Source organism: Monodon monoceros, unplaced genomic scaffold, assembly GCF_005190385.1.
Source record: "Monodon monoceros isolate NGI ecotype Baffin Bay Population unplaced genomic scaffold, NGI_Narwhal_1 Super_Scaffold_7, whole genome shotgun sequence".
Classification (NCBI taxonomy): domain Eukaryota; kingdom Metazoa; phylum Chordata; class Mammalia; order Artiodactyla; family Monodontidae; genus Monodon; species Monodon monoceros.
This window is the reverse complement of record NW_021703784.1, coordinates 77,784,423-77,811,239: the sequence shown is the minus strand read 5'-3', so window position 1 is coordinate 77,811,239 and position 26,817 is coordinate 77,784,423. Positions and strand designations below refer to the sequence as shown.

Below are 26,817 nucleotides of genomic sequence, written 5' to 3'. Positions count from 1 at the left end.
TCTCCGAAGAAGATACACAGACTGCCAACAAACAAATGAAAGAATGCTCAACATCATTAATCATTAGAGAAATGAAAAGTATTTTTGTAGTTTGTTAATGAACTTAGCAGAGAGATTTAACCTATAAAAATAATTCTCAAAGACTTATTGCGTTAACTGAATATTATGTTTGGTATTTGCAATATGTAATTCAGAGTAGTTTTTTCCTTTGTTTTTTGCATTTGAAGAAATGCATCACTGTTCTGTTGTACTGGATAGAGTCTTGAAAACAAAGTAATTTGTCTAAAACAAAAATTTTAAAAGGAATTTTATAAATGGCTTTTATCTGGAATTCAGCAAACTTGTATTGAGTACCTGCTTTGTGCCAAGTCACTTGCTAGGTGGGAAGGATACATAGCCTCCACTTTGGTGGAGCTCACAGTTAGAAATACAGTATGATGCATGCTAGAAGTAAAAGGATGTAAGCATACACTGAGGGCTCAAATGAGAGAGTAGCCACTTCGGCCTAAGACAGTTAGGGAAGGCACAGGAAAGTGACTTTTGTGCTGAATATTTAGTGCAGGTAGAAGTTTTCCAGCTGGATTAAGTAGAGGCACTCTCCAGGACAAAGGCAGTGGACTCAAAAAGGAGCAGCACATGCGGAGAACTTCAGATAATCTAGTATGCCAAAGCACAGCAAGGAAGAAATAGTCTGGAGAGATATGCAGGGATCTTCCCTTAGAGTCACTAGTAATATTTCTAGGTGAAGAATTTGAACTTTCTCATATGGGACTGTGGAAAAATTCAGGAGGTTTAACATATTCATATTTCGTTTTCTTAAAAACAACTGTACAAATTCTAAGGGATTTGTTAAAGAAGATTGAGACTAATAGGTAGGGAGACTGATAATCGATTAAAATTTGTGATTGTTGTCGAAGAAAGGGAGCTTGTGGGGGGCAGTTGGGTGGGGGAAGTTACCATTCATCAATAGAGAATATAGGAGTAAGAGTAGACTTGTGATGAAATTGCCAGGATTTAAAAATAAGACTATAAATTAATTTGGATCTGTTGGATTTAAAGTTACTGTTCAGGATATCCCGATGGAAGTATTCACTAGACAGTAGATACAGTAATGTTATATGTCATAACAAAGAGCTTTGATCCCTTTTCATAAAAACTCAGTACTTGCATATGGTGCCACTGGAGCTGGGAAGACCCACACAATGCTAGGATCAGCTGCTGAACCTGGAGTGATGTATCAAACAATGTTAGACCTTTACAAATCCATGGATGAGATTAAAGAAGAGAAAGTATGTAGTACCGCAGTTTCTTATCTGGAGGTAAGTTGGCAATATCATTCTTTACATTAATCAGTAGTATTGAGAAATCTTTTTTTAAGAAGTTCCATGGTCCATTCAAATTATTCTATCATGCAGAAATTTTCTTATGAATATATAAAATCTTACAATTCCTAGTCTTAGGTATTTGTTACGGATCTTACTCTTTTTCTGTTAAGCGTTTTATTTTGCCATAACTTCTGACTTATACAGAAGTAGCAAGATTAGTACAAAGAGCTTCCAGATACCCTTCATCCAGATTCCCAATATGTTAACATTTTACTACCTTTGCTTTCTCTGTGTGTGTGTGTATGCATTTTTTTTAACTGTTTAAGTTACAGACTTGTAAAAACAGGAAATTTCTTAAATAACCACTGAATAGTAATCAATATCAGGAAATTAACAATGATACACCTTTATCTAATCTATAGACCTTAATGAGATTTTGCTAGTTGTTCTAATAATGCCCTTTATTGAAAAGAAAATCTAAGATGGCAGATTGCATTCATTTGCAATTCATCTGTTTAGTCCCCTTAATCTGGATTTTTTTTTTTTTCCTCTGTATTTTATGTTGCTGTTGTAAAACTTTTAGTTTGGATTTGTCATGATTACATTCAGGTTATGCCCTGGCAGGAACACCACAGAAGTGATGATGAGTTCTTCTTATATAACATATCAAGAGGCTTATGTAATTAGTTAGTCCCATTACTGGCTATGTTAACTGATCAGTTTCATTATGCTGGTGTCTGCAAAGTTTTTCCACCGTAAAGGTACTACTTTACACTTTATAATTAGTAAGTAGCTTGTAGGGAAACAATGTAAATATCCTCTGACCCCTCAAATTTTAATTTGTTCGTTTTAGCATCCACTGATGATTCATGCCTGAATCAATTACTATCATGATGACAGATGATACTGATTTTTAAATTCCATCATTTCTTCTACATTTATTCATTGGCTTTCTACTATAAGGAAGAACTGTCCCTTTCCTCTACTGTATCAATGTAGACTTATGGATTCTTAACATTATTCAGTAGATTATAAGCCCTTTCTCTAAGCATTTTTTGTATGTTCAAATTGTGCCAGATTTGGCTAGGTGAGGCTCCTTCATGCTGTCTCTTGTGTTTTTTTGACATACCCCATCATTCTTTGAGCCCTCCTAACCTCTTGATAGCTGACATTCAACAGATCATAACAAAGTGACTGGCACTCTAACTTTGTGTTCAGGTAGTGTTTTAGAAACCAGTGCAGAAACAAATCTCTGATTTTACTGCCTATTTATTTGTGATGTCAGAGAGTGAATTTCTAGTTTTTACTGCTCTTGTTGACATGTTATTGTTTGGTTTCTACTGAGAGTTTCTTCTTCACATTTCAAAAATTGATCAAGATTATGTTGCTAAAAATTTTCTTTACAGTCTATAGAACTTGGTGATAAAAGAGAAGTAAAACTCATTTTCTATAGTTATGTATTGAAAAGAATTGTTCTGAACTTAATCAGGAAGAGAGCATGGGAGGATTCATTACTTCTTCCTTAGATCCTTTTATAACTGGGAGAATTTTGAAATTTGATTATTTTTATAATGTTTTTAATTGTTTTTCCTTTTTTTAATCTGCTTTCATTTTATTAATGGTAAGGCAATATCTAATCTAACGGTTTTCCACTCAGGCTGTACACCAAAATTGGCTATAGGGCTTTTTAAAAATGCTTAGGCCTCACCCCCTGGACATTTTAATTTAATAAGTCTGGATTGTGGTTGAGGCATGTATTTTTTTTTTTTTTTTTTTTTGCGGTTTGCGGGCCTCTCACTGTTGTGGCCTCCCCCGTTGAGGAACACAGGCTCTGGACGCGCAGGCTCAGCGGCCATGGCTCACGGGCCCAGCCACTCCGCGGCATGTGGGATCCTCCCGGACCGCGGGCACGAACCCGCGTCCCCTGCATTGGCAGGCGGACTCTCAACCACTGCGCCACCAGGGAATGCCCCGGCATCTATGTATTTTAAAAGCTCCCGGGTGATTTTGATGCAAAGACCAGCTTGAGAGTAATTGTCTAATTATATATTTTGTATGATTGAAGTGGACAAGGGGAATCATTTAAAAAGTGACTGTTGCTTATCAGAAGAATAAGAACCAAAAAATTATCTCTTCATATTATCATTTTACTACTTCTAAGAATTTATTACATTTAAAAATGGTTATCATTCATTGTAGAAAATTATACCAGCAATGAATTATCACTGTAAGCTATTTATTAGAACAGGATATAACTTACACAAAATAATTATTGAAGACAATTTTATGTGTGTTTTTTAATCTTATCATATATGTGTAATTGTCATTTTGTTGGCACGTAGAAAACTTAGTATCTTTAGTAAATTCATAAAATCAAATCAACTGTATTATTACTGTACGTTATTTACAGAAATTACTAAAAAAAAAATTGCCAGAGATTTAAAACACAGATGTGTATTCAGTGCCATGCAGTAGAGTAAGGATATCAGGCTCTGATCCCTGCTCTGATATGAATGCTACATCTTCTTGTTCTCATGCTATCCTATTACCTTTGTGACTGTGAACTTGGACAAATCACTTAAACTCTTAGGGCCTCAGTTTCCTCATCATTCAAATTGGGGGGGTCAGGGTCCCATTATGGAATTATCATTATGCATTAAACTTAATGTAATTGAAGGATAAATGAAATAAATATCATTTATCTTTGAGTATGGGTTTTCTTTAACTTTTAAACTCTAAAAAGTTTGGATTACTTGGACATCATGAAACAATAAATATCTTCTCCAGTAAGAACCATGGTACTTCCATATAACTTACATTTCAGATTCACTAGAGTTTCCTAAGACCGTGTGTCCGTATATTTCCAGGAAATAGGAAAAGACAATTCCAGCTATCCTATTTCTGTTATACTGTAGCCATCAAATTGGGAATTATGGGAGGAGGGTATAATGACTCCACCTTTAAATTTTAAGTTCAAGTGCTGGTAATCAAACTCTTCCATTTTCTCAGATGTTAGGAAAGTAATAGCAATGTGTGATAGAAGGGGTGAGATTAATGGAAATGAGCTGCTGCTTCTCTAATATAACCTTAAATCAGCAATGTGTGCATATTTGTGTGATGCTGTCGCTATTGTTTCATCATCAATGCTAAAGGAGTTCTTTTTATTTTAAGGTATATAATGAACAGATTCGTGACCTCTTAGTAAATTCAGGGCCACTTGCTGTCCGGGAAGATGCCCAAAAAGGGGTGGTTGTTCAGGGATTAACTTTACATCAGGTATGTTTATAAACTTCTTTTTGGCTTGTTCAAATAGCAAGTATGGTTATTTAGCCATTTACTTATTTTAAAATAATCAGGGTATATCTGTAGTCTTGTTTTGTTTCCCTTTGAAATAATCAAATGGGTTTTCCTTTTAAAAATCTACTTGAACATTTAATATAGTGTATTATTCTGCTTAATATATTTATATTTTATCTCCTCAGAGAGATTAGATTTTATCTTTTATTTTTCATATGTCACCAAAGTACTAAGCAAATGATACACAGTCAATATTTAATGGGATTTAATTTATGGAAAATACTTTCTTACTTATTTTACCTTTAAAAGCCTTCTTGCTTGTTGATGGTTTATTAAAAATTTTAAAGATCAGTGGTTAATTTGTGTATTTTTCTTCTACTTCAACTCCTTTAGCCCAAATCCTCAGAGGAAATTTTACAGTTATTGGATAATGGAAACAAAAACAGGACACAGCATCCCACTGATATGAATGCTACATCTTCTCGTTCTCATGCTGTTTTCCAGGTAACAGGTCACTAGACTACAGCTCTTAAAATTGAATTTAAAATAAATGAAGCCAAATTTATGAATGGTAATTTTCACACATACGAAAATATCTCTTCATCTGTGGACTTCTCTACTTCTCAGCACTTCCTTTACTTTGAAGCTTTGAGAAGATTCTGTCAAGAATATTTAGAATTGAGATGATGTAAGTTAGACGTAAATTTTTACCTGTGTGAAAATATGATAGTAAAGTGGTAGTATTAGAGGTTTCCTTTCCTTTAACTGGCGAAAATATTTAATCTTTACAAAAGATAGTCTTATATTCAGAGCAGACTTTCTCTTTATAGATCTAGATTTACAGAACCAATAAATTGGGGAGATACTGATTCACTTTTTAGAAGATTTCGCCATAGTGACCATGTAAGTAGTTGCATTCCTTAAGGAAGTGTGTGATTCAGTTGATACAGTGCTTTTTAGGAATACCATTCTAGAAAAACCTAAAGCATAGGTTAGTAGTTATTATTTGTAGTTTCTAGTTCTGTTAAAAATCAGATGATTATACGTCTTTATTCTGGATTATGCTTTGTGGAACTCATCCAATAAAAAGAAATTGTTATAGTTGAAAGAATTCAAATCAGGGGAAACCAAGTCATTCGGAAAGTCTCTAGTCCACAAAATTTTATTAATCTTTTCTCTTCTTACCACTGACTCTTCATTTATTAGTAATCTTGAGAGATATCTTTATCGGGGACACTGAGATTTCCCCAAAATGTCTTAGACCCTGCTTTTAAGGGTTACCAGAATACAAGTGGCAGTTGTTTTGACCTTCTATCAAGCCAGGAGTTATTTGCCCTCTAGTGCACATATAGGAAGTCTTTTCGTTTTCAAATTTTCTCAACTTTGGTAATTACTTCTGGTACTCTTGGATATCAGCCAGTCAAGTTATACCTTATTCATTATGTCTTTAAAATAAAAATAATTGATTTCATGCTCTTTTAAAAATCAAGTGTTTTTCTCTTTTAATTTTGTTAAATCTAATCCTCATTTTCCCTATTCTCCTGTGATTTCAAAAAGATTTATTTGAGACAACAAGATAAAACAGCAAGTATCAATCAAAATGTCCGAATTGCCAAGATGTCACTCATTGACCTGGCAGGGTCTGAAAGAGCCAGTTCTACCAGTGCTAAAGGGACCCGGTTTATAGAAGGCACAAATATTAATCGATCACTTTTAGCTCTTGGGAATGTTATCAATGCCTTAGCAGATACAAAGGTAGGTACTATATGTTTATTTAAGTATTTTGAAATACTGAAATACGTATATTTCCCAGAAAGATATTATTTAATATAATTGTCTTAAAGATCTATTATAAATCAAATTTCAAGGATGTAACAATAAGGTTTACATAAAGAGCAAAGACCTCAGAGAACCTAGTATATCAAATAAAGCTATGGAGTTTTTTTGTTTGTTTGTTTTTTATAAATTTATTTATTTATTTATTTATTTTTGGCTGCGTTGGGTCTTTGCTGTGCACGGGCTTTCTCTAGTTGCGGCGAGCGGGGTCTACTCTTCGTTGTGGTGCGCAGGCTTCTCACTGCAGTGGCTTCTCTTGTTGCGGAGCACGTGCTCTAGGCATGTGGGCTTCAGTAGTTGTGGCACACAGGCCCAGTAGTTGTGGCTTGCGGGCTCAGTGGTTGTGGCTCGTGGCCTCTAGCGCTCAGGCTCAGTAGCTGTGGCACACGGGCTTAGTTGCTCTGCGGCATGTGGGATCTTCCCAGACCAGGGATAGAACCCGTGTCCCCTGCGTTGGCAGGCAGATTCTTAACCACTGAGGCACTAGGGAAGTCCCTGTTTGTTTTGTTTTTTAACTTCTAGCTTTATAATCAGAATTTGTTGAATGTAAAGTATTGAATATCAGATTGATAGTTAATATTTTATTATACCTTCTCATCATTTATTTTGAATTTGATTTTTTTTTAAATGACCATTTAATGATCACTACACAATAAGCATGATAATTGAATTGGCATGAAAACAAAAAACACATTTTAGAAAAAGTAAACTCTGGTCTGGTTAGTGTTTTATATATATACTATAAAATTGGTTTAAATATTAAAGAGAGTTGATTTTTCTTAAAGAGGAAGAAGAGTTAAAATGTAATTAAATTACCTAATAGGATAATGTTTGCTAGATGCTTCTGGGGCATTAAAAAATAGTTTACATCTACTATATGCCAGAAGTGCTTACAGGAACACAGCATATTTGATAGCTTCTGTATTTGTAAAAATGACTTCCTTTTTTCAAAGTTAAAATATGATAATTTAAGTTCAAACCAGGCTCAGAATCTTTAGGAAAATTACTGTTAAACTGTTCAAAATGTTGCAATTTGATAAAGTATAAAGTACATTAAAATGATTTGGGAAGTCTTTTTTAAAAGGGCAAGTTTCTGAAATCACATGAATATTACAGAAGCAAAATATGTGTCGTATTCTAAGTTAAAATCTCAAAACATGTAAGCAGATAGCATGGTATAGAGACTAATTTCCTAAACTTCAGCCATTCATAGTATTTTTTCCATATACTGACTAAATTTTTAGTAATTGACTCCTGTTGAGTCATTTATTAGTCAGTGTTTAATGCATGTCTTATACATGCAAAATCAATTCAAGTAGCACCAGCTGTGCACATTCCACACTGCTTGGGAAAGACTGCTATGGTGGAAAGCATAGTACTACTGGGAGTTGGGAGACTAGGGCCTGTTTCTAACTCTGGATTACCAGCCGTGTGACCTGAGGCAAGTCATGTCACTTTTTGTTTAGCTTCATTTTTCTCTTCTGTAATATGAAAGATTTACATTGGATAGCATAAGGTTGTTTTTAGCTTAACATTATACTGCTCTGTTTCTATATGGAAGTGGTAGTGTTTGGGAAATTTTTTACTTTAAAATCAGAACTGTATCTTTTAAGTAAAAGAAAACCTAGAAAAATTAAGTTCTCTTAGAACTGTGGTTGTGCTTTCAGATAAATATCTGTAAGACTATAATTATAATTTATTTTGTATTCATGTTAGATGGTAATTTAAAGAGAGAAGTAGCTCTATGCTATACAGAATTCTTACTATGCCTCTAGTATATTTCTCTAGGGCATATATTACTTTTGTATTTTAATTTCTTTTTAAAAAATGGAGATTTTTTTTAATAAACATTTTGTTTTTTAATAGTTTTAGATACAGAAAAGTTGGTAAGATAATACAGGAAGATTGTATTAAATATACCCCACACTCAGTTTCCTCTGTTGTTAACATCTCACATTAATACGGTACACTTATCACAACTTAATGCAACAATACTGACATTTTATGATTAACTAAAGCTCGTATTTAATCGGATAGAGATATAATCTTTTAATGGGAAATTTGTTTTATATATTCACTGAATAGTTCCATAAGATTCATCATCATTTTGGTCACCAATTATATCATAAGTCTGGGCAAAGTTTAGCAGTTCTTAAATTCTTATAGTGAAATGGTAGCAGGTTTACATTTGAATGTGGAAAATGACGTAAGAATTCTTTTTTTGTTCTTTCAGAGAAAGAATCAGCATATTCCTTACAGAAATAGTAAGCTCACTCGCTTGTTAAAGGATTCTCTTGGAGGAAACTGTCAAACTATAATGATAGCTGCTGTTAGTCCTTCCTCTGTGTTCTACGATGACACCTATAACACTCTTAAGTATGCTAACCGTGCAAAGGACATTAAATCTTCTGTAAGTGTGTTTACTCTGCCTTTGTTGTAAGAGTACTGGGTGCATTTTTTTCTTTTTTATACTTACAGCAAAAGATGAGTTAGAGATGTACTTCTACTAATGAATTAGGAATCAGGGCTAGAAATGTCTTTACTAATCTGATTAATTGAGCATTCACTGGGACAATTAAACCATTAAGCATCTTGATTACATATATAATAAATACTATTATTTAGTCTTTTGTGGAGCTAGGATGTTTTAGTGACTTTCTTTCTAACCTTTTTCACATCATGGTACGTGATATTTTGATGGCACCCTGGTGTGATTGGTCAAGGCTTTAACACATTTGTTACAGCCAAGGCTGATGCTCTTCTGTAACCCAGCACCAACACTTTCTACCTGAAAACCTTGGACATGTTTGCTAATCTCTCCAAGCCTTAGTTACTTCATCTGTAAAGTAGATATAATATCTGCCTCAGTTTATAAAGTAAATAGCTCTTTTAAAACAATTTGTTGTCACATTCATGATATTGATGTAACCAATCTGTGTAGCTAGAGCAATATAATAATGATTGGTTAGGTTGGTATTTTTGCCAATAATTTGGGGTAATTTTTTAAAACGTAAGTCAAACATGATGTGTAAAATCACAGGATCTCAGGGTTGGAATAGACATAGAGTTCAGCTGGTATGATGGCTTTTTTAGGGGGCTTACCCCTCTGCTACTCCCATTGAATGAAGATAAGTGGGTTATTATCTTCCTTAGAGAAATATTTATATATTGTTTATATAATAAATTGGGAAAGGTTGTACTGTATTAGGTATACAAACATCTTTCACACAAGTTTTTCACGCAGTGCTTACACCAACTCATTGAGGAAGACATTTTTGGCTCTACTTTACAGTTGAGGAATCACGTGGTCAGAGTTTTAAGTAAAAAGTGGGCAGGGCCTCAAAATCAAGTATTTGGATTACATGTTTAATGTTCTTTCCACTATTCCATAGCTGCCAGGGGGCTCATACTTTTATAAAAAGGATAAAATATATTAAGAACTCATTAAAAACTACTTGAACTTACAAATGGGTGGAAATTTAAATTATCTCTTTATATCTTAAAAGTCAAAGGACCAGAAAAAGAAAGTGGGTAATTTTTATGTGAATGACTGTTTTGCAAGTTCTTTAAAGTACCTTTTCTCAGATAGTAAGGGAGTTTCTTTTATAAATTCAGTATTAATGTGCTCAACATATCCTCTTGTCATAGATTTTTAAACATGAACATAATTGATTATGATTGTCAAATGATCGTAATTGTCACAAATTCTGGATTCATGGAACTGAATTAATGAGGCTGTAATGCTATTTTGTTCATGTATATGACTGATTTTTATCTCTATATATACGCAATCATAATTTCTATTTTTTAACAGTTGAAGAGCAACGTTCTTAACCTCGACAATCACATAACTCAGTATGTAAAGATCTGTAATGAACAGAAGGAAGAGGTATGTCTCCTCTTTACATTGTTGCTAATCTCCCTCAATTCCTCATTTATGGGATTCTGCAATCTTTATTGTCTAAAACTTTGATTTGCTTTTCTTTTATAATTGAAATCTTGCTTTTTCAGTTATTTTTCACAGCTGAAATTTTTCTGTGGCCATGTATAATGGAGACAAATAATTTGTTTTGTATTTTAACTACTGTTTCTCTCTATTAGATTTTAATGTTAAAAGAAAAACTAAAGGCCTATGAAGAACAGAAAGCCTTTACTGATGAAAATAACAAAGTAATGATTTCAAACCCTCAGGAAAAAGAAATTGAAAGGTAAAATTGACATTAAGATCTCAGTTTGAGGATTTTGTGAAATTTAGTCAGCTATTTACAGTTTAAAATTCAGTCAGATATTTTGTTATCATCATCATTTGTTGTATGTCTTTATATATTCTCAACTGAATTCAGGAAGTCACTGAATTGGTCTTATATTGCACACGTTGGAGGTCAGGTAATTTTAAGTGTGATTATACAGATAATGAGAACCAGGTCTTAGGTATAAGATGGAGAAAGTAAAGCCAATTATGCCACTTATGAAATTGGTTTTTAGTAGTTTCCATATTTTTCTTCTGTGGTGTCTTACTCCCTTCTGGCTTCTATAACGAAGTACCACAGACTGGGTAGCGTATAAACAAACAAACAAAAAATTATTTCTTATAGTTCTGGAAGCTGGAAGTCCTAGATCAGGGTGCCAGCATGGTTGTTTGAGGACCTTCTTCCACATTGTAGACTTCTCCTTGAATCCTCACATTGCCAAAAGAGAGGGAGATCTCTCTGGAGGCTCTTTTATAAGGGCACTAATCCCATCCATAGGGTCTCTGCCCTCATGACCTGATCACCTCCCAAAGGCTCCGCTTCCCAATACCATCAGCTTGGGTGTTAGGTTTCAACATTTAAATTTGGGGGGACACAAACATTCAAGCATCTGGCATTATCATTATTTACATGGTTCATGTAAATCGTACCTACCCTTTCCTGACTTTATATAACTCTAATAATCCACTTAATTGAGTTTAAGCAGTTAATTATTTGAAGGGACATCTCTCAGTGATATAAATTGACACAGAAATATGATCTGTACCCTCTAAGCTTTTAGCAGGTAAATTTTAAAAAAAGAAAGCTGTAATACAGTACTTGCAAGTACTTTTTTCCTAAGCAATTAAGACAATTTCCAAGTTGTCCTGATGGGACAATAGTTCAAAAGCTGTAAATCTTGAGTAGTTCTAAGCAGACAGTAAGGAATTCTTGGATCAAACAAGTTTGAAAATTATTCCTTACTTAAGGAATCTAAGAGGTTTCCAAAATACATCAGCATATTAAAAGCTTAGAGGCCCTGTAGGAAAGGAATCTGTTCACCTTTGATTAAAATTGAGTAATTATTCTCCAAAGCTAATTTTCTATTATCATTAGTATGAGAAACTAACCACATCTTAAGCCATTGACTATTCATACTGTTTTGGGATTCTTGAGTTTGTAGAAGATGTTTTAGGGTACATAAGGAAGACTAGTTGGCAGTGATTTTCAACCTAGTTTCAAGTACAACACTTTTTAAAAATTGGATTTGTGTATTGACGTTTATATAAAATATCCTTGATTTAAAAAAAATCATTTTTTCTGCCTCAGTTGACCCCAGATGCTAAGATAACTTCTTCTAATAAAATAACACTTTATGTTTGTAGCTGGCTTTGTAGATTTTGATGATTTTTAGGCTCACATTAATTTCATCTGATCACTACAACAACTCTGAAATTTGAAGTGGGGTATTGTTTTCTAACTTACAGATAAGGGCAAGAAATATATATCATCTCTTTCAAGTATTAATCCTTTGCTCCCATGCTATGCTATTTTACAAATACCATAAGAAGTAATTAAACAGTTATTTCTCTCTATCAGTGATAATGAGTCCATTTTTCATACAGCATAAAGTTGACCTATGTATTGTTATAGTACAATACCTCTGTTTATACCAGAGATTTCCTAAAGTGTTTAAATTATTTTCTATTAATCCCCCTAACAACCCATTGACAAAATAAAGTTATATTTAATAGTCTTACGATGCTTTTTGTTATATTCTACCAATTTTACAGTGTCTTTTAAAAAATAATAAGCAAAATGATTCCTCATATTCCTTTAATCTTAACAATGAAAGCTTTTAACTCTGCTATGTTATTAGTTGTGTTATTATATTTTGTTAGTCAAATGTGGGATTGGTCCTCATGCAACCAGATATCTTGTCGGTGATGCATGTTTCTTGAAAATTAAAGCAGTGACCAACCGCTCAAATTTGGAGTCGTTGCTTGCATAAAATTGCTCAGCAGTGCTTAACCAGATCTAGTTACCAATTAAAACCTTACAAATTGGTAGACTTCTCTGGAGTTGATGTGGCTTTGAGTCATTGACTCTTTCTTTCTGGTAAAATGATTCAAGAAGGAGATGGCCTGAGCTATGAAATAAACACTTATTTGGATATTTTTTGCATTTCAACCTGACTTAACCAACAATAAAAACTTTGAGTTTTAATTCACTCAACAGGTTAAATAATTTACTTGTATTTATAAAGCAGGTAATAATAAAATTATATACCCCATAGCCTTTGTCATTTTCTCACAAAAGTATCTGTCTCCTTAAATAAATATATGGAATACCTTTCATCATACTTCACATAGAATTTTTTTAATGGCATGAATTTTCAGTTTCTTTAAAAAATAACATTTTTATGAAGTTTAAACAGATAAAGGGAAGAATATACAGTATTTGCTCTCTATTAAAGCTATTTGGAAAGATAATATTCAAAAAATCATAAAAAGAAAGTACAGTTGTTCTTTATACAGAGTAATTATAAAACTTCACTTGTGACTATACCAAGAAAATTGTCTAGAGTTTATCATATGTCACCTAAAGTTATTAGCAAAGATTTTTCTTTTCTAGCTATTTGAATGTTTTAAATGACTAGAAAATAGTTATTATTAGTCAATCCCTTAGGGCTCTCTGTTTTAAAAATGACAGTTTTTTTTTTAAAAAGAGCTCTCTAGAAACCTTTGATACTAATTCCCTTCCTTCCATCCTAAACTATACACCACCAACTAAAATAAATCTGGACCATAAAATTTTGAAATTGACAAATATTTAACTATGTCCTTGGGTGAAGTGTTCCAGGAAAACTAAGAAATTATCTTTGGGTGTAACCTAAAGATAACTTATCAAATCATTTACTGGCCTTAGCCTTGTTGTAATATAATACAATGAAATTGCAATGTTCATACATACTTCCTATGAAATATTTATCAGTTTGACAAAACTGCAGTAAAGTCGATGTACTGTGGTTTAATATTCATTCTCAATAGTTTCATTAAGAACTACTGACGTAAATTGTCAGTGTTTTTACCACAGATCCTTACAAATATATCTAAAATTCTGGCCAAAGAAACTTTATTTTTAAATGCATATACTCTGTTACCATTTTATTTTAAAAGCTTCAAGTTAATTTTTCTTTGAGAGAAAAATTGTTTGCCTATGTGCGATTGTTTATACTGTTACTGTAGCTCAGACCTGATCTGTGACCAATATTCTGCTGACCCTGGAGAATGCAGGATTGCAGACTCCTTTTAGGGCTTTCATAGAAGTGATTCAGCTTGAGGTCTTTATGCATTTGCAGGAGATGTGAGTCACACTCCCCAACTTTGATTCCCTATATCTATATTGCCCTTTGGAGGAAGCACAGTGGAGGGGCTTTTCCTAGATTTACCACATTGTAAACTTGGATGTTTTCGGTCCTGGCATTGTCAGCTGACTCTTAGCCAAGCTGTAGGGGGTACCTAACCATATGGTGTGTTTTCACTGTAACAAGTTCTAAAGCTAAAAACTGGCTATCTCACTTTCCCTAGGGCGCCATAGAGGCACCATATGATTATGCCACCCACTGCTTATTTCTTCACAGCGAGCCAACACCAGAAGAACACATAATACTGTGTTGCTTCTGAGGCCTTATGAATTGGGAGAGTACAGGTCCACTTTATCATCCTTTACTTACATACAAAATATTTTATTTTTGGTAAGCTACTGGATTATGCAGACCAAATACAGTGTATGACTAATACCATAGGCCTTAAAATACCTATATCTTTTAATAACATGATCTTTGGAGGAGAGAGAGAGAAACCCAGTGCTGTAAAAATAAAGTTCAGAACCCATTCCAAACATTTTTGTTGTTTAATAGGAAAACAGTCACTCAAACCTATTTACTGTTTATCATTGAATCTAATTCTATGAATGGTGTATATTCTCTTGTTCATGCATTTCATTTTTTTTAACATATTTATTGGAGTATAATTGCTTTACAATGTTGTGTTAGTTTCTGCTGTATAACAAAGTGAATATATGTATACATATATCCCCATATCCCCTCCCTCTTGTGCCTCCCTCCCACCCTCCCTGTCCCACTCCTCTAGGTCATCACAAAGCATCGAGCTGATCTCCCTGTACTATGTGGCTGCTTCCCACTAGCTGTCTATTTTACATTTGGTAGTGTATATATGTCCATGCCACTCTCTCACTTTGTCCAATCTTACCTTTCCCCCTCCCCATATCCTCAAGTCCATTGTCTAGTAGGTCTGTGTCTTTATTCCCATCTTGCCCCTAAGTTCTTCATGACCGTTTTTTGTGGTTTTTTTTTTTTTAGATTCCATATATATGTGTTAGCATACGGTATTTGTTTTTCTCTTTCTGACTTACTGCACTCTGTATGACAGACTCTAGGTCCATCCACCTCATTACAAATAGCTCAATTTCCTTCCTTCTTATGGCTGAGTAATATTCCATTATACATATGTGCCACATCTTCTTTATCCATTCATCTGTCAACGGACTCTTAGGTTGCTTCCATGTACTGGCTATTGTAAATAGTGCTGCAATGAACATTTTGGTACATGACTCTTTTTGAATTATGGTTTTCTCAGGGTATATGCCCAGTAGTGGGATTGCTGGGTCCTATGGTAGTTCTATTTTTAGTTTTTTTAGGAACCTCCATACTGTCCTCCATAGTGGCTGTATCAATTTACATTCCCACCAACAGTGCAAGAGGGTTCCCTTTTCTCCACACCCTCTCCAGCCTTTATTGTTTGCAGACTTTTTGATGATGGCCATTCTGACCGGTGTGAGGTGATACCTCATTGTAGTTTTGATTTGCATTTCTCTAATGATTCGTGATGTTGAGCATCCTTTCATGTGTTTGTTGGCAATCTGTATATCCTCTTTGGAGAAATGTCTATTTAGGGTCTTCTGCCCATTTTTGGATTAGGTTGTTTCTTTTTTTGATACTAAGCTGCATGAGCTGCTTGTATATTTTGGAGACTAATCCTTAGTCAGTTGCTTCATTTGCAAATATTTTCTCCCATTCTGAGGATTGTCTTTTCATCTTGTTTATGGTTTCCCATGCATTTCTTTAAGTAAACTTTGCATTATCTATCACAAAATACTGAGATTCTATGTGTTTTATTTTTGGTAGATTTCAAGAAATTCTGAACTGCTTGTTCCAGAATCGAGAAGAAATCAGGCAAGAATATCTGAAGTTAGAAATGTTACTTAAAGAAAATGAACTTAAATCATTCTATCAACAACAGTGCCATAAGCAAATAGAAATGATGTGTTCTGAAGACAAAGTAGAAAAGGTATTTAACAACTTTATCCTTAAATTGTAGAGAATGTAAAAACATGGGGACTTATAATTCTAGAAATTTGATAGGTGATGTTGCTTAATCACCCATTCTCTACAAATCCCTAGAAATGCTAGAGGAAATGTAGAAGACATTGTTTTAAATGTATAGTTAAGTCTACAAGAAAAAAAATTAAGTTCCTAGGTGTGAGAAACAAAAAGGAAACAAAACCCCTAAAATCTCAGTTATGACTGTTGCTTCTGTGAGGATGATGGAATGCTTAACAGGTAGGTAACACACTCAGGGAGAGTTGGGTACCAACGTGGGGCAGTGAGAACAGTCCACCCCAGAGGCAGGCGGTAGTTTACAACTTAGACCATTGGGAGGTTTTTTTCCTCCCCAGGGAAGAATATTTTGTCACTGACATTGTTACAGTTTCCACTGCATCAGTGCTAAAAAAAAAAACCAGATCAACTTTTAATCAGTTTTATTATTTAATGTAGTAGTGCACTGCCCTAGCCCTTCACACACACAGACCACTTTCACTACCCTGCTTTGATGTACACACTACTTAGGTAGGGGGCCCGAGGGAGACAGGGAGTTAGAAATGACAGTCCCCACATAAAGCCAGGAATCTCAGAGACCTTCACTCTTCTTATTGGAAATACAGCAGGAGAAAACATTTTACCAACTAGCACAGGAAAACAAGGAACCAAGCCTAGGGTAAGAAAAAAAAGTCTCATTTGAAGACTGTCATTATAGATATACTTTTCACTATAGATTTTCATTATAGATTATACTTTTATAATCCATGTGTTTTATTTAGCAAATCCCTAAAGTGAGACATTAGCACAGAAAATGGCATCAGAGCAGTGATAATCTATAGGAAACTGAGCAGAGGCAATGCAGAATCAGCCTAGTGAAACATCCTCAATTCAAACCACTAATGAGAGCTCACTGTCCAAACTTACAAAACCCATGAAACAATCCTCCACAAGCAAGTCAGCAGAGTTAGCAAATATGACAGAATCCCCCAAATGTCAGCTACTATAGCAATCTGATAAAACTTATAAAAATGAATAAAGTCATCAAAGAAGGACTTAACAATAAAGGAATCAAAGAAAACAAGAACATACATATATGAGAAGAAAACAAATGACACTTCCAGAAAGTAAAGATTTATTTACTGAAGCTTAAAATTTCAGTTTATAGGTACAATACTAGACAATGTTTTAAATACTTCACGTACAATTCTCAGAAAATCCTGTGGGCTATGTGATATTATTGTCCTTGTAATTAAGATGAGGAAACCAAGGCACAGAGAAGTCATTCTGCCAAAGGTTACCCAGCTCATAGAGTAAGAGCAATGATTTGAACTCAAGCCAGCTGATTCCAGATCCTGAGCTCTTATCCCTGTCCTTTTATGCATGTTAGATATAGCTAAAGAGAGAATTAAAGAACTGGGAGATCTGAGGAAATCACACCAAATACAGGATAAAAAGATAGCAGATGCGAACAAGATGTTGCTATTTGAAAGATAGACTAGAAAGTCATGCATTCATCTAATAGATGTTCTGAAGGAGATACATTAGTGCAAAAGAACAAAGGATAATGTGCAAAGTCTAAGGCTTAGAATTTTCTAGGACTATTAAGATGTGAATAAGATGTAAATTCAAGAAACATGAGTTCTAAGCAGGATAAAAGAATGTATACTTGGAGGTGTGCAACTCCAGAGCACCAAAGATCAGAAAAATAAACATTTTGAAAATACTGGATTTCCCCCAGTTTGGTGTTCATTGATGATAAGGTTAATTGCATTTTTAAGTACTATTTTATACTTAGTAGTATAGTGCTTTAAGAAACTAACATTTTAGGTTTTTGTCAGCCTATGAAATGGGAAAGATGTGATATGCTAAGAAATTAATCATAAAGTATTAATAAATATATCATGACTATGAATTTATAAGTAGCTATTAAGCTATATTATCAAAATTAGTAATTTATTTACTGAATATGCATTTATTATGCCTTATTGAAGCTATCTTTGTTTTAAACCACTTTATTGATATATATGATTGATGTATGAGGAAACCCATAAATATTTAATATAGACAACTTGACGGGTTTGGTGATAAATATATACTAGTGAAACCATCACCATAATCTATGCTATAAGCCTGTACCTTACCTCCTAAAGTTTCCTCCCACCCTCTTTATTAGTAGTAGTATTATATTAATAACAACACTTAACATAAGACCTACCCTCTTAGCCATTTTTAAGTATACAACAATAGACTATCATTCACCTTTTAAAAAAGAAGAAAATTCTACCAATTGCAACAACATAGATGAACCTGGAGGACATGCTAAGTGAAATAAGCCAGACACAGAGGGACAAATTTTACATGATACCATTTATATGAAAAACCTAAAATCGTCAAACTCAGAAGTAGAATCAGATGGTGGTTGCCAGAGGCTGTGGGGAAGGCGAAACCAGGAAGTATTAGTCAAAGAGTACAAAGTTTTAGTTATACAAGACAAATAAACCCTAGAGATCTACTTCTGTACAGCATAGGGCCTATAGTTTATAATGTATTGAATACTGAAAATTTCTTTTTGATTTTGTTTATCAAATGCATTTAAAATATTCCTCACATCCTTTTAAGGCAGAAGAAAAATAGAATTTATATCTTTATTTGAAATTTGTTGCTGTAGTTGTACTTTAACTTTCTTGAACTGCAAAATTGTTGCCAGTATTTTTGATGACCTTCATGACTTCCAAATAACAGAATATCTCATAGAATTAATATATCAGTTTGTTGTTGTGAAATCCTTTCATATGTTTGTTAAATGGAGTTCTGAAATACTGCTATATTTACCTATTCTAAAAGTTGTATGTATTATCTCAATTAATTGCACTTATTATAGAGTTATTTTCAGTGGGGATAATAATTCTCAATTTTGTGTAGGTATCCATTAAATAAATATCAATTATCTGAAAGTGCAATTATCTGATTTATCTCTTGAAAAAAGGCAAGAAATTCAGTCATGGAAAACTGCTAGTGACTTAATATCTCAACTTTTAACAACAGCTTGTTTTGAACACTTTTGTTTATATGCAGAGCATTGTGCTAGACACAATAGAGGTTTAAAAAAAGTATAAGACAATATATGTACTTCAGTAATTTATAAGCTAGTTGGAGCAATAAACTGATATAAAAATGACACAGCACTATATGATTGTGATGTAAGGAGTAGTGCAATAATAAAAACAGCTAATATTATTGAGCATTAACTATGTGCCAGACACTTTTCAAAGTCCTTTGCATGGGTTAATTCATTTAATATTTATAACAAACCTATGAGGTAGATCCTGTATTATCACCATTTGTGAGCAACAGAGATACTGAGAATTAAAGTAAGCTGTCTAGAGTTACACACCTAATTAATGTGGTTGAACCAATATTAAACTCTGGGTGTCTGGCCTCAGTCTGCACTTTTAATCATTCTGCTATACTATAAGTACTTTAAGTGCTATAGCCATTCAAAGGAGAAAAGAGTGGCTTCCAGTTGTGGTGGAGAAAGGCTTCCTAGTGGAGAGATGAGATTTATACTGGGCGTTGCATGAGAATATTAGTGGGAAAAGAATAAAAGGAATAGTGTATTCAAATGAGGACACCAGTTTGACCAGAACACAGCATATTTGTAGGTCAGTGTATGTGGAAGTACATAACTATACTCTCAACACTTCCTGCCGATTCCCACTGCTTTACCCATAGCAGATATCGATTGATTACAGCACTCTTTCTCTCTGAATCTGAAGTTGCCAGAGTTAACCACTATAAATAGATTGAAAATGGCACATGATATAAGATATATTTTGCCATATTGGGAATTAGTCAATTCCGGATAGAATAAAAGGCCAAATTGTGGACGCTTTGGTTGCCAAGAATTATACGGTCTATTTGTGTAGTCAAAAGGCAGTCTTTGAAGCAAATGAGTAGTGTATTATCAGAGCTTAGAATCAGATTGCCATTTTTTGAACATTAGAATATTAGTACAATTAGTAAGTTTGGTCTATTTAATCCCAAGCTAATTTAAATCATGGTTATTTTAGCCTGTTTTACTTACCCCATTGAATTGTGAATGTGCATGCTTGGAAACATTAAGACATAGAGTAAGGAAATGGCTTTGGCTGGTTTCTGTAATTTTTTTCTGTTTTTATCTTTATTCTGCTTTTTTCAACCCACTTGCCTTTTCTGATATCTCACTTTTGGTCATTTCAATCTATGTTCCAATTCTTATAGCTATTCTTATGAGCTAAGTCTAATAGCTAATGAGACTTACCTAAGCAATGAGAATAAAACCTCTTAAGTTTATTGGTTGTAAACTATTGAAAAACATAGAAAGACATCTAGAGGCTGAGTTTGTTCTCACAGAAGTGTCAAACTATAGTTTTACTAAACTGCTTGCTAGGTCAAGGAATTTTATATTTGTCTTGGACCCTCTCTGAAGAGGTTTACTCTCATAATTGCTGAAAGAATCTCACTGATTAAGCTATAAATGGTTCTTGAGTATGGACTCTGAGAGTAGTATTAAAGTGAAGTTCCGGGGTAATTTTATAGTCATATAAAGATAATACACAAATTATTTTCAGTGAAATAATCAGTTTACCGTGTTAGCAGTCAGTTCTTTTGCACAAAGCAATAATAATACCTAAATTTTAGAATTTCATGCTTATTCTCACTCGAGACCTTTTGTGTTATTCTGGAGATTTTGTTAATAAAATATGTAAAGCTTTTTGAAACTTTAATGGGAAACAATTAACTTTAATGTCAGGGTTTAACATACATATTTTAGAATTTATTTGCAAACACTTACTTGGTATTTATTTCAGAACGGTAATTCAATAAGAATTACCCTGATGGAAAATGTCCCCATGGAGAACCATCATAGAGTCTACATCTGATGAATATTAGAAGTACAAACTCAAAAAACATACCCTCTGGGATTTTTAGTCAGGATCTTTTGGTATTAAATATTGACTGCCATCAGACCCGCAGATCATGTCCTGCCCTGGTTTCTAAGAGTACCTACAACATTTTTAAACATTAAAGGAAAATAAAGGTAGTTTGATATAATGCCTTCCTTCAGGCAGGTACAATACTTTTATGTTCATTTTTCAAATAAGGTGACTGAAGAGCCACTGAGATTGACTTGCCTAAGTTTTCACACCTGCTGAATAGCAGAAGAAAATCAGGAAGCCACATATCCTACCTTCTGTTGGATACCAGTGGCTCTAAACTTTTCAGTCTTCAGGACCCCTTTCTGCTTTAAAATAAAATATTTAGGACCCCAAAGAGCTTTTGTTTATGTGGATTTCATCTACCAATGTTCTATTAGAAATTTAAACTGAAATTTACAAAAATACATTATGTATTAGCTAACTTAAGAACAATCAATTACCCATTGCATGACAACGTAACACTTTAATGAAAAATAACTAATTATTTTCTAAAACAAAAAGAGGTAGTGAGAAGAGTGACATTATTACCTATTTTTGCAAATTTCTTTAATGGCTGGCTTTTCCTCAAAATGTCAACTTACCTTTTCTTTTATTAAAGATAATAAGGAAGTAGAACTTAATCTCCTAAAGAGAGTAGGTTTTTAATCAAGTTCAAATGTAGTTCCTGCTCCTTTTTTCATTTTTTTTTCCATTTTTCATTTTTTTTCATAGGATGTGTTCATCCCTACTTCCAAAACCAGCTACAAGTGCTTGTTCTAATCTTTGGGGATCTGTTGTCTCAGGTCCAGCTATCAAATCTGATGATTATTGAGTTTAGTGTCTTTTGGAAAATAGTCCAAAGAGGTCAAGCTGTTCTGGCCCACAGTGCCCATGATAGTGTGCAAGACCCTTGGGGTAAAAAACCAGAAGGCCAGTTTTGATCTCAATTCATGTGTAGGTAAAACACTGAAAATATTTGGACTATCCAGTATGTGTCCTGAACCAACCATCAGGCGAGATCAGATGTTTATGACACCTGGATATAAGCTCTCTTTTCTTTCATTGGCAACAGCCAATCTAAAGGCCTTGTAGACAAAACCACAACAATAGAATACTTTACTTCTTCACATCTTTCAAACTGAAGGAAAGACAAGAGCAGGACATGTATCTATTTTGTTTTGAGTAAGGAAATCATGAGATTTATCAGGCCTCACATGAACTTTTCAAATGCAACATTTAAAGGAATGTATTTTGCCAAAAAAAAAAAAAAAAGTGATAGTCTTCAATTTGGCCATTGTATTTCTTAAAGTCATAAACTCTCAACATGTAATTTTATAAAAATGACTCACAACTCAATTTCCTGTTTTCCTGCAAGCAGTAGTATTGTGAGATTTCAAAGGGGAAATAGCTTTACGTACAAAAGTATAGCCTAATTTAATAGACAACAATAGCACACTTAAAAGGAAATATACTACTGTACTAATATCACATACATCACGTATCATAAAAGGTTGACTATTAAATGCATTATTTTTCAGGCCACTTGCAAAAGAGATCATAGACTCGCAATGTTGAAAACTCGCCGCTGCTACTTGGAGAAGAAGAAGGAAGAGGAACTGAAGCAATTTGATGAGAATACTAATTGGCTCCATCGTGTGGAAACTGAAATGGGACTCTTAGGTCAAAATGGTCATATTCCAAAGGTACATATGTGTTTGTATATTCAGATTTATTTTCTAAGAACCCATTGTCTTTGTTATTGAGTAAATATCTTTCATAAGACAACTTTTGGTCCATCTCCCGGAGATTTGACTCATTTTACTGTTTTTAACTGAATATACCTTCTGCCTCCCTGATTACCTATTAGATTTGCCTTTCTTGTACTTTCAGAAGAGTAGTTACTTTTAAATGTTATCCTTAAGTGATTGCATCCTTTTATGAGGAGCTCTTAAGTTAGAATGAAGTAATTCTATTTCAGACTGTACTTGAGGTTTCATCATGTAGGTAATTTAAGTTTGTTTTAATACTTGATATTTTGTGCAAAAATAGTTTTAAATGTGGTCAGCATTATTTGTATTATAGCTAAAGAAAGCCAGTTTGAAAGCTGTATGCATTTATGTTTATGTACTAAACTGAAGATATTCCACCTAGAATGGTAAAAGTTTATATTTATAAAGAGTTGCGATGGGTAATGATGGTTAATGGCTGAATCAGATCAGAATTGTGTTCAGCTACAATGTTACAGATAGTTTTCTCCCTTAACAATAGTAAGCTACAGAAGTATGCAGTTCATTCCTAATAAAGTACCTCCCAAATGTCTTTAGTGTCATCATTATACTTTTCTTTTCATAGTTGTGATAACACTATTCCATCTTTAGTCGTGAGTCCACACTTAGGCCAGAAGAGGAATGAAAGAAGGGGGAGAGAGATATCTGTATTGGGAAAGCAAAAACTTTTCCAGAAATCCCTAACAGACATATCTGAATTGACTAGAACTGTCACATGGCTATCCCTAGATACAGGGGAATCTGGAAGGGTGAGTGTTTTGCTGGACATATTATCATCCTGAACAAAATTAGAGTTCTCTTAATAAGAAAGAAGGGGAAAATTAATATGGAATAAGCAGCTAGCAAACAAACTGCTACAAAGTAACTAATTTTGATCTCTAAATACCTAATACTTTAAAAGAACAACTTTTTTATACTCTTTTTTTTAAAAGAAGAGTATCTAAAGCCTTTAATTTGATGATGCTCTTCTGAAAGTCTGTATTATGTATCAGCTCTGAAATCTTAAAATTTCTATAAAAGCATTAAACTGAAAATAAATACCGGTGAAATGGAGTATAAAATATTCAGTACAAATGAATGCAGCTAGTGACTGTTAATATTCAAAGATATCAATTTTTTGTTATAATTTAAAGATATTAACCAATGCATCATGACTAGGAAAATCGATATAAATGTCCATCCTTTTAACACTGAAGCTCAGACTGAAGGGAGAGGAGACTAGCAGGAGTAGTGAATGATGACAGTTCAAGGTAGTAAAATTGGAGCAGTGAGCAACAGATACCTTGTTTCCTAAGAAGAGGGCCAAGGATAAACAGAGACTGAATAGTTCTTTAGTGTGGAAATTCATTGAGGGCCAACCAACAGTTTAATTGACACTCAGCAGTCCTAGAAGTCTTCACAATATCTTGATGAAAGAATGCCAGCCAGTTAGTTCAGTAGATTGGGAATTAAATGTAGTACAAAGCATACTTTAATGAGATTTTATAACTTAACTTAATTGACAAAGCACTTTAGAATATTAATATTCCTTATAGCAAGAATGTAAATATTGGATAGAGGATATACACTGGAGTTGAAGTGGTTGGTAATTCCATTATTTGATAGTTGTGTTGAATACTAACTCTATTAGTTGTGTTGAATACTAACTCTAACACTAACCATATAACTTGGAGCAAGTTGTTTAACTTCACTGTCTTAACTTCTCATCTTTAAAATATATTTAAGGCATTATGAACTTAAATAAAATGCTGTATGCAAAGGCCTAGCACCACTTAATACATAATGAGTGGTTGATAAATAATAGTTTAATATTCTAAGCCACAACATCATAGACATCAATAACCAAAGAAAGGTGTGTACAAAAGGAACACAGCAGCATTAGCTGTATTATAAAATACATTTGCTATTTTTCCTCCAGAACAGTGTTTCTGACCTTTTTGGGTCATAGATGCCTTTGAGAATCTGATTAAAGAGCTATATATATATCTTCTCCTAGATGGACGATTCGGGGTGGGGGGGTCACATTCATACAATTTTACTTTTTCTTTTTTTTTTTGGTCATTTTTTCCATTAATACAACATTAAGGATATCTGCTCTAGAAGAAAACTAAAGCGCACTTATTTTAAAATGCCATATTCCTCTTAAGATTACGTAATGGACATATTTACATGACTTCAAAGGAATAAGCAAAAAAAACAATGATTAATCAGTAAACTATAATAGGGATTAACTAGGCTTTCAAACAGTAACGTCTGAAATTCCATGCTTGATCTGAGAATCTAAAGCTGTAGAGGCCCATCGTAGAATGCAACAGCCTCCATCAAAGTACCTGTCAGGGTCCCCAAGCCACAGTCTGGATATGTTTTCAGAGAAAACAGCTGATATCCTGGCCAAATGAGTGTTTCTCACTCAGTGCGCAAGAGCTGTTTCTCTTGAAAAGGTAGCAGATATTGAAAGTTTATAGTAGTTTTTGGTTTGTTTCACTTATATTTGTCATGTTTCACTTATTTGTTAGAGACTATGTATATCTAAAGAAGTCTTATTCTCAAGGTGATCACTGTCAAAATGACATAAAATAACAAGTATTTTGGTTAGTTTTCTTTACTATTACTTACGGCCATGATGTTCTAATAGAATATTTAGCCATTCTAGTGAGCAAAAACTTTCTCATGAAGGGTCTAAAAAATGTTTTTGGCATATGGTAAAATATAACATAAAATTTACCAGTTTTAGGTGTACAGTTCAAGTGGCATTATATTCATAAAAAGAATTAATAGATATACATTTTAAAATGTTATTTTCATCTCTCAATAGCCTTGCTTAATTTACATTATACTTATAATCTAGTACATTTGTGTAATCAACAATCTAAAATATAGCCCAACTCCAACTAGAGGAGTACTTAAGAACTTTTTAATATTAAAAGAAGCAAAAAAATCAATTGTAGATATTTACTAGTTTGCCTTTGTTTTCCCATATTTATCTTAAGCTCCCAATTTTTAAAATGGTACAGTATTCTTTTTAGTAGTATTATTATTGCTATTTTTTTTTTTTTGGCTACTTAGTAGCATTTATAAAGTTAATATTGTTCAGGTTATTTTCAATAAATTTAAATTTTTTCACCATGGTCAAATCTAATTTTTCTAATAATCTGTCTTCTATTACTCTTTTAAGCAGGACTTTTCACACCTGAATATGAATCTGGAATTGCTTTTTAAATTTTTGTTTTTTAATGCATTTTATTATGAATAATTTGAAAAAATTAAAATTAAAGCTGTTTCCATTCCCATCACCCTAATCCCACTCTCAGTTTTTTTTTCCTGTGGATATTTTCACAGCTGAAACAGTTATCTATGTATAAGCCATTATTTCTTACATAAACAAACTGAGACATAACTTTGTGAAAAGATTTATCCACAGTTGTACAACTCTGCACAGAGATCCAGTACTGCGACTTTCAAATTGCTGCCCTTTTTTCTATACCCTCCTGCATCATCTACCTCTTAACCTCACGAATTTATCCACTTCTCTGTATCTCCCCCGCCACTACCCTAATTCAGACTCCCAGCCCCCATTATTGGACTGGTACATTTGACCTTTATGCTTCCATTCATATTCTACTGCAATTCATTCTCTCTACTGCAAGCAAAATGAGCTTTCTAAAAGGTAACTCCGATCATATCACTCTTCAGTACTTTCTCCCTAATGTAAACTCTGTTATGATTTCCCAGGTCTGGCATGGCACCTGAAGACCTTTCACATTTTATATATTACCTCTCACTATATTCTTACTTCAGCTATTACTAACCTCCCTGTAGCTCTCATAATAGGCTATGCGCTTCCAATCAGATTCAGTCATTAGTGTATCAAAACAAGAAAAAGATTCAAATTGTAAACTTGGTTTTTCAAAGACAACAAACTAGCCAAGAACAATTATTGAGTAAAATAATTATACAGTCAAGGCTTGTCTCTTTAAGAGT

General features: G+C 33.6%; 1 protein-coding gene across 1 annotated transcript in view; it reads left to right on the top strand.

Moving 5' to 3' along the window:
* KIF18A (kinesin family member 18A) overlaps window positions 1-26,817 on the top strand; it is a 79,362-nt gene that overhangs the window by 10,829 nt on the left and 41,716 nt on the right. Inside the window, exons 3-11 of the mRNA XM_029207017.1 lie at window positions 1,162-1,319; window positions 4,497-4,601; window positions 5,016-5,126; window positions 6,180-6,377; window positions 8,692-8,868; window positions 10,273-10,347; window positions 10,560-10,666; window positions 15,897-16,059; window positions 22,588-22,752. Coding sequence (XP_029062850.1) covers window positions 1,162-1,319; window positions 4,497-4,601; window positions 5,016-5,126; window positions 6,180-6,377; window positions 8,692-8,868; window positions 10,273-10,347; window positions 10,560-10,666; window positions 15,897-16,059; window positions 22,588-22,752 — 1,259 coding nt within the window. The remainder of the gene's footprint in view (window positions 1-1,161; window positions 1,320-4,496; window positions 4,602-5,015; window positions 5,127-6,179; window positions 6,378-8,691; window positions 8,869-10,272; window positions 10,348-10,559; window positions 10,667-15,896; window positions 16,060-22,587; window positions 22,753-26,817) is intronic.